Source organism: Oncorhynchus tshawytscha, linkage group LG11, assembly GCF_018296145.1.
Source record: "Oncorhynchus tshawytscha isolate Ot180627B linkage group LG11, Otsh_v2.0, whole genome shotgun sequence".
In the NCBI taxonomy this organism is placed as follows: domain Eukaryota; kingdom Metazoa; phylum Chordata; class Actinopteri; order Salmoniformes; family Salmonidae; genus Oncorhynchus; species Oncorhynchus tshawytscha.
This window is the reverse complement of record NC_056439.1, coordinates 12740845-12750216: the sequence shown is the minus strand read 5'-3', so window position 1 is coordinate 12750216 and position 9372 is coordinate 12740845. Positions and strand designations below refer to the sequence as shown.

The 9372-nt window shown below is 40.8% G+C and overlaps 1 protein-coding gene across 1 annotated transcript in view; it reads left to right on the top strand.

Annotated features, from left to right (window-relative positions):
* Nucleotides 1–2620: 2620 nt before the first annotated feature.
* Nucleotides 2621–9372, top strand: part of LOC112262422 (inactive ubiquitin carboxyl-terminal hydrolase 53-like) — a 46833-nt gene continuing 40081 nt past the window's right edge. The window contains exons 1-4 of the mRNA XM_024438078.2: nucleotides 2621–2711; nucleotides 3156–3290; nucleotides 5060–5173; nucleotides 5785–5867. Of these exons, the coding sequence (XP_024293846.2) occupies nucleotides 3267–3290; nucleotides 5060–5173; nucleotides 5785–5867 (221 nt within the window). The 5' untranslated portion in view covers nucleotides 2621–2711; nucleotides 3156–3266. The remainder of the gene's footprint in view (nucleotides 2712–3155; nucleotides 3291–5059; nucleotides 5174–5784; nucleotides 5868–9372) is intronic.

Sequence of the window (9372 nt, the reverse complement as noted above, 5' to 3'; positions counted from 1 at the left end):
GCTACCTGCCTGAATGCATAGTGCCAACTGTAAAGTTTGTTTTTCATGGTTCGGGTTAGACCCCTTAGTTCCAGTGAAGGGAAATCTTAAGGCTACAGCATACAATGACGTTCTAGACGATCCTGTGCTTCCAACTTTTTGGCAACAGTTTGGGGAGGGCCCTTTCCCATTTTAGTATGACAATGCCCCTGTGCACAAAGCGAGGTCCATACAGAAATGTTTTGTTGAGATTGGTGTGGAAGAACTTGACTGGCCTGCACAGAGCCCTGACCTCAACCACACCGAACACCTTTGGGATGAATTGGAATGCTGACTGCGAGCCAGACCTTATCGCCCAACATCAGTGCCCGACCTCACTAATTATCTTGTGGCTGAATGGAAGCAAGTCCCCCGCAGCAATGTTCCAACATCTATTGGAAAGCCTTTCCAGAAGAGTGGAGGCTGTTATAGTAGCAAAGGGGGCACCAACTCCATATTGATGCCCATGATGTTCAACGAGCAGGTGTCTACCTACTTCTGGTCATGTAGTGTACCTTCTACTTTTCAGTTTATTGAGAAGTCATTGTAAATAGATGCCCTTTTTTCAATTATTGGATTGGAATGTCAGTTTACTTCCAGAATCGACTGACTTCCATTCAAATTGACCCCAACCCTGCAGGGAGCCTCATTGGCCTAGTTAGCTAGCTATATGTGCTGTTTTGGTATGGGGAGTATCCAGACTTTCACACAGTCCTAATGTGATTAAATAATGTGATGAAATGCCAGGGAGTACTGTATTTTTCAGTGCTGTGACAAACCCGTGACTTGAAAAGCAGCAAATGCCTGTAAACTGGCTGTTGAATCTGTGCCCAAGTAGCCTATACGATTGTAACGTTGTTCACCCAGCTCAAGTCAATCACAACACAGAGAAGCTATTGCAACCGTAGGCCTAGTCTCTATGGTCACTTATATAACAATCATCATCTAGATTCTATTTAGGTGTATGCAAAATAAAATCATAAGACTTTGAGAAAGTCATAAACAATGTATGAAGGCATGGGATAAAACAATGGCAGTAACGCAACATAATAGCAGGGGCAATTTTAAGATGTATTTTTCTGGGGGGCCAGAGGGGGAACAAGCACCAGTGGCCATGGGAACTCAGGAAACTGTATCACATATAGTGTTGACAATTGGCTTGAACTATGATGTGTTTTATTGAAAAACTGTTTCAACTGTTAATTTGGATCTGTCCCTAATATGTTCAAAAAAATCAATTTGAAAATGCACACACGGAAAATATTCAAGTTAGATACATGTAAACTTAAGTGGTAACTCACTGGTATTGAATTTTATCAACCTTTGAAAGCAGTAGGGCAACTCACTTTAAAATGTATGTCAAACAAAAACCAATGATTGCAAAGTTAAACCATACAACTATATGCACAATTAATACTTTTAACAATTCCCGCAGTGCAGATGTAAAGTTTGGTAACAGAATGACGGTTTGTGCTGATTGTGCCGTCATTGCCCAAAGTTTTTTTTAAAGCCAATGATTTGTCCCATCTCTTTTCCTCTCTTTAGACTTGGTCCCATTGTCATTCAATGTCCAATAGTGCCATTCAAAAGCTTCCCTATGGATGAGCCAGGGAATGACTTCAATGGATCTTTTTGGAAGTGCGAGGCAGGGATGTAATGGATTGGTCCCATGGCTTGCTAGCTCCCTCTTCCCAGTATGTCCAGCTTTGGCAAGCCTCCCCCACTCTCCAGAGAAGGTAAACAACAGCTCCCATCACACAAGTCACTAAATCCTACCTAACCCAACGTCTGATCATAACCAGTGGCCAAGTGCTATTCACCCTCTAAGATGTGCATGGACACATAAGGACTTGCCCCTCAGGATGTACAGTAAATTCCCAATCTGGCCCTCATACCATCACGGTCACCTAATCATCCCCAGCTTACAATTGGCTCATTCATCCCCCCTCCTCTCTCCTGTAACTATTCCCCAGGTCGTTGCTGTTAATGAGAATGTGTTTTCAGTCAACTTACCTGGTAAAACAAGGTATTGTATTGTATGATTAGTGTTCTCTATGGATATATCTCATAACAGCAGTCTTAAACTTCTGGTCCAGGAGCCACATTTGTATATCCAATTCCCATTAGAGCATAACAACAGCTGGTGACTGCTCTCTCCCCAGTGGCAGGCTCTAACTCTCTGGCATGGGTCAAGCTCTTCCAAAAGCCTGGAGCTGTTGGTGGTGGTGGGGGTCTGGGGAAATCCTATCAGCCTGGGAGCATGTTGTCTCTGGCTCTAACCAAAGGCCTGCTGAACGAACCAGGCCAGAATAGCTGCTTCCTCAACAGTGCCGTACAGGTGAGTGCTAAAACTTGTCAATATGCAGGTTTATGCAATAGTGTAAACATAGATTATTTCCTACGGAAGGCTAAGGGGCAAGATTACTACTAAAATTAAGATGTCCATGCTTTTTTCTATGTAGGATTTAGTTCTACTTTTCATGTAGAACGTAATGTAGGACTAAAACAGTCATAACATTTTATGTTATGTTGTTGGATTAATACACATATACCTGTGATTTGAATATGATCAGTGCAATGCTGTCATTTCACCTGAACAGGTGTTATGGCAGTTGGACATTTTCAGGAGGAGTTTGAGACAGCTTCCTGGTCATTTTTGTCTAGGGGATGCCTGCATTTTCTGCGCTTTAAAGGTTTGTATATAATATCATCAGCACAATACTGTACATCTTACACCTAGTTTAATTACTTATTCAAGAGATTCACAAGATGTCCAAGTTCACCGTACCACTCGTAAAAAATGTAGAATAGTTATTTAGTTTCTATTTAAACAGAAATAGCCATTGATATTTGAAGATCTTTTAAACACACTGGTTGAATCAATATTGTTTCCACGTCATTTCAATGAAATAATGTTGAATCAACGTGGAATATACGTTGAATTGACGTCTGTGCCCAGTGGGCAGAGTTCCTGGACCTAGAATTAAGTCTAATCCTGGACTGCATTGAACATTCTTTTTAGTCCAGGACTGAGCTGAATCTGGGTTCAGGAAACCAGCTCTTAGAGACTTGATCATTTAGGCAATTTACAGTACCCCCCTCCCCTCAATTCTCTACAACGTTTTTTCCCCCTGCAGAGTATTTTCAGCCAGTTCCAGCAAAGCCAAGAGCGAGCGTTGCCTTCGGATAGCCTGCGTCACGCCCTCGCAGAAACCTTTAAGGACGAGCAGCGTTTCCAACTTGGCCACATGGACGACGCTGCAGAGTGCTTTGTAAGTCTAGAACCGTAGTACTTTCTTTTTTAGCGATCGAGATGTCATATTAGCCTTTTTTATTGAACTAAAGCAGTTTCCCAAAACTCCCCGTTGGTACCCCTTAAATTTGCAAAATTCCAGTAACTTTCCCAAAAGTAATTTTGCAACCCTAACCCAGTACAAATACACCTGATTAATCTAGTCACTTAACCAGTTAAGTCAGCTGTGCTAGTTCTGGAATAAATCAAATAAGTGGAAACGGCTGGGAGTACTTTAAGGAGTGTTTTGGGAAACACTGAGCTAAAGGAACAGAAGCTAGGAGGTCAGAGGGTATTTTCTGCTTTGCACACACGAGGTTATACCTTCAACTGAGGTATTTGGGGATTCTCCTAGCGCTGTCCAATGGTACCATCTTACAGTAGCTGAAGACCATAATAACCCTATTCAACCAAAATGTAAGTCAGTAAGACGCCAGGGTAAGACAAGACTACATTTCTCCTGTGCTGTAAAAATATATTTTAATTTTGAGCATTTGATTTTGTCTTTCCATGACATAGACGGATCAGGTGAATCCAGGTGAAAGCTATGATCCCTTATTGATGTCACCACTTCAATCAGTGTAGAGACAGGTTAAAGAAGGATTTTTAAATCTTGAGACAATTGAGACATGGATTGTGTATGTATTTGTATTTGTTAGGGAACCCCATTAGCTGCTTCAAAGGGGTATATATAACACATACAACAATATTACAATGTACATGTGTGGCGTGTGTGTACTCGTGCCTGTGTGCATATACGTTTGTCTGTACATGTGTGTCTCTTCACACTACCCGCTGTTGCATGAAATGTTTTTTTAATCTGTTTTTTAAATTTGATTCTACTGCTTGCATCAGTTACCTGATGTGGAATAGAGTTCCATGTAGTCATGGCTTTATGTAGTACTGTGCACCTCCCAATCTGTTCTGGAATTGTGAAGAGACTTCTCGTGGGATATGCATCGGTGTCCGAGCTTTGTGCTAGTAGTTTAAACAACTCGGTGCATTCAGCTTGTCAACACCTCTTACAAAAATAAGTAGTGATGAAGTCAATCTTTCCCCCACTTTAAGCCAGGAGAGATTGACATGCATATCAGTAATGTTAGCTCACCGTGTACATTTAAGGGCCAGCCGTGCTGCCCTGTTCTGAGCCAAAGTCCCTCTTTGTGGCACCTGACCACACGACTGAACAGTAGTCCAGGTGTGACAAAACTAGGTCCTGTAGGACCTGCCTTGTTGATAGTGTTGTTAAGATGGCAGAGCTGTGCTTTATTATAGACAAATGTGTGCCATTCAGAGGGTGAATGACAAAGACAAAAGATTAAAGTGCCTTTCAACGGGGTATGGTAGTAGGTGCCAGGCACACCGGTTTGAGTGTGTCAATGACTGCAACGCTGCTGGGTTTTTCATGCTCAACACTTTACTGTGAGTATCAAGAATGGTCCACCACCCAAAGGACATCTAGCCAACTTGACACAACTGTGGAAGCATTGGAGTCAACATGGACCATCATATCTGTGGAATGCTTTTGACACCTTATAGTCCATGCTCCGACAAATTGAGGCATGGACTACAAGTGCAACTCAATATTAGAAAGGTGTTCTTAACGTTTTGTACACTCAGTGTACACTGTTATGTTTCTACTCACAGATATGTGTATCAGGATAGTTTGGGCTACAGATGCTAAGGATGTAATGGAAAACAGTGACTTCAGATGTCTGACCTCACTTTGTTTAATTCTTGGTGCACAAGGAGAACATTCTGGAGAGGATTCACCTGCACATAGTTTCTGACACGGCAACTGAGGCCTGCACATCCAAGTCCTGCATTACCCACCAGAAGTTTGCCATGATACTTTATGAACAGGTAATGTGATTTATTTAATCCACTGTTGATTAGAAAGAGGGAAAAGGAGAGATATATAGACTAGTGGGTAACACTCTACTTAAGGGATACAGGTATAATGCATCATGATACGTTCATAATGCATTGTAAGCCATCAGTATCTATGAAGTGTTTATAATGTGTTATCATCTTATAATGAAACAGCCATGTTCAGCCATTTGATACATTTCCATATAAAAAGACGTACCATTTTATAAGTTAATTTCTAAAGCATTTATAAGGACTTATACATGCTTGTAACAAGTAATAATACACTATAACTGTATGCCCTAAGTAAAGTGTTACCCAATAGTGACGTACTAACAACAAAAAGATTGTAAAACCAAGTCAATTCAATAGATCTTTATTGTCCCCGTAGGGGAATTCTTGCGCCACCTAAGAAAGACATACATGCATAAATAAAAGCATACATACAGCATAAATTAGATTTTGCCAAATATACGGTATATATTTGACCCGAAAGCCAATCTGATAAGGCCTATACACATATCATCGGATTTCCAATTTCAACTTTCTGTTAGTTATTCTGTTATTTTAATTTGACATGCAACTTTGATTTTCTCCCCCTGCAGTTTGTATGTCGTAGTTGTGGCGCCTCCTCGGACCCTCTTCCTTTCACAGAGTTAGTGCATTATGTCTCCACCACAGCCCTATGGTAAGTACTTCCTCTAAGAAACTTGACAAACAGAACTAAATCTTTGTTCTAAGCCAAAAGAGGATTTTCTGGTGAGATGGCGCTGAAGTGGATAGCTGCCGTCTTACGGGCTCCTGATATTGTGTTTTTTTACGCTGATCTTAACTTATTTCCCCCATCATTTCCTGTTACCGAAAACAGCTTCTGGACATCAGAACAGCCATCACTAACCTCAATTTAGATTAAGATTTCTACTTCAACGAGTCGGCAGTTCTGGATGTTATGCTTACCCCGGACCAGGCCCTGATCCCCGGGACTCGAAAGAGGCGATTATTCAATGTTTTGTTGGCGAACGTACAATCACTAGAGAACAAACTGGACGAGCTCCGTTCGAGACTCTCCTATCCACGGAACCTGAAGAACTGTAATATCCTATGTTTGTTGAAGTCGTGACTGAACAAGAACTTGGATAATATAAACCTTGCTGGCTTTTCCATGCATCGTCAAGATCGTACGGCAGCTTCGGGTAAGATGAGAGGGGGAGGGTTGTGTATGGGGTCAATTTCACGCCATATGTATTCAATTCAAAATAAAATAAATTGTGAACATGAAAAATAAAGTTGAGAATGTAAACATTAAATTTTCAAGAACGGGTGAAACAATGGATGTTGAAATCAAAAACCAAACAATTGAAAGCAAAATTTATAGAATTGTAAAGAAAAATAAGACATCAAAAGCAAAACCCTAAAACGTATCATTTTAAAGCGAGAGCAAAACTATATGATAAATGACTTAAAAAAATATTTGAAAACGAATGCAAAAATAGTTTTCGGTTAAACTTTCCCAGCAACCAATCCTATTGAATTTGATTTTTTTTATTTTTTATTTCACCTTTATTTAACCAGGTAGGCTAGTTGAGAACAAGTTCTCATTTGCAACTGCAACCTGCCCAAGATAAAGCATAGCAGTGTGAACAGACAACACAGAGTTACACATGGAGTAAACAATTAACAAGTCAATAACACAGTAGAAAAAAAGGGGGAGTCTATATACATTGTGTGCAAAAGGCATGACGAGGTAGGCGAATAATTACAATTTTGGAGTGATAAATGATCAGATGGTCATGTACAGGTAGAGATATTGGTGTGCAAAAGAGCAGAAAAGTAAATAAATAAAAACAGTATGGGGATGAGGTAGGTAGGTGGGCTATTTACCGATAGACTATGTACAGCTGCAGCGATCATTTTGCCTACGCTCTTGCCTGCATGTACTGCATGTACTGGAGTATTGTCATGCTGAAACAGGAAAGGGCTTTCCCTTTGCCACAAAATTGGAAGCACAGAATCGTCTAGAACAGGGCAAAGGCCGGCCCGGGCCCGCGACCTGATTCAATATGGCCCGCGGAATAATGCTCAGATCACATAAAGAATTTGCAATAGTAAAGTTTTGAAAAACGTATTTGTTATTCAAATTAAAAGCCCAAATGAATACCCACCTTTGTGTAATGATTTAACTCCCACTGCTTGTGGCACATTTATTTTGAAGGCTCGTATAATTAACAACTGCACGAGGACAGACAGTGACTGACATTCTGACACACACGTCACAGTTACAAATAGTAGCTAGCTATAAATTGCACAAAATGTGTTTTTCAAAGATTAAAAAAAAGGAAAGTAGACAATGAATGAACACCTCCAGCAAGAGTCAACATCAAAATATTTCTTTATTGAGGTATCAAGGGAAAGCTGTGTGCTTAGTGTGCAAAGAGAGCATCGCTGTCTTGAAAGACCACAATTTGTTCTGACACTTCCAGACGAAGCATGCAGAGAAATATAGGAATATGTCTTCTGAGCAGAGGGCAAGTGCATCGAAAGAGTTGCTTTCTCAGTTGCAAAAGCAGCAAGGATTTCACAAAACTGCATTCAGCAAACAACGTAATTGAGAGAACTAGCTACGGTATGTACCGTCTCACAAAATTTCTAAGCATAGCAAGCCATTTAGCCTAGGGTGAATTTATTAAATAATGTTTAATTGACTCTGCAGCAATACTTTGCCCCGACAAGAAAAAGCTGTTTGAAAATGTTTCTCTGTCAAGACGATATGGCGTGTTGAGGACATCACAAAGAATATGGAACAACAGTTGCAGGGGAATGAATTGGCACCTATTTCTCCTTTGCCGTGGATGAGAGCAGTTGATATTCTTATGAGGCATAACCCCAGACTTTTAAATTACAGAGGAGCTTGCTTCAGTGCAGTCAATGAAGAGCACAAACACAGGGAAAGATTTTTTGGAGGAGGTTAATAAGTGTGGCAAAGCCAGGACTGAGTTTTGAAAAGTTTTCCAGTGTAACCACTGATGGGTGCCCAAACTTGACAGGGAAAAACGTTGGCGTTTTGAAAAGGATACAAGATCAAGTAGCTAAGCTGAACCCAGATCAGAAAATTATTTTCCTGTATTGCATTATTCATCAGGAGGTGCTCTGTAAATGTGTTCTGAAAATGAGCCATGTTGTGGATACAGTCACTAAGGTGGATACAGTCACTAAACTTAATAAGAGCAAAATCGTTTAAACCACAGGCAGTTCTTGTCACTGTTGGAAGAGACAGTCGGATCATGCAGATCTCCCCTACAACACAAACCTGAGATGGCTGAGTTTGGGGAAGGTGCTTAAAGGGTGTGGGACCTGAAGCTTTTGCAAATGAAAGGAAAATATGTGGATTTCCCTCAACTGCAAGATAAAAATGGTTGGCTGATTTTGCCTTCACCGTGGACATCGTGGCCGTCATGAACAAACTGAATTCCAAACTACAAGGGAAGGCCCTTTATTCACATCAGATGTATCAAAGCCTTCAAGCGAAAATTAGTCCCCCTAACCCGCCAAATAGAAGCCAACAATCTCACCCACCTTCCGACACTACTAGTATTGTTCCCTATCAGATGACCAGCGGGAGAAGAATACATCGCTACTGCATGCTTTGAACAGTGAGTTATCTTGTAGTTTTGAGGATTTCAAAGTGTTGGAAAATGACATGCAGTTGGTTTCCTCTCCTTTCATCTCCAATGTGGATAACGCTCCCACTGACATGCAACTTGAGCTTATCGATTTTCAGGCTGATGCAGTGATTAGAGGATTATTCAAAACAATGTGACTGACGAGGTTATATGCATATCTCGATGAAAACAAAACTCCAAAGATTAGGAGTCATGCTCAGAAGATGTATGTACTGTTTGGATCAACCTATGTATGTGTACAGACATTTTTAGTAATGAAGTATATCAAGTCAAAACTGTAATACCTTCTGCTTCACGGAGTCGTGGCTGAACGACGACACTATCAACATACAGCAGGCTGGTTATACGCCACATCGGCAGCATAGAACAGCGGCATCTGGTTAGACAAGGGTGCGGCGGACTATGTATTTTTGTAAATAACAGCCGGTGCACAATGTCTAAGGAAGTATCGAGCTGTTGCTCGAGGTAGAGTATCTCATGATAAGCTGTAGACGACACTATCTACCTAGAGAG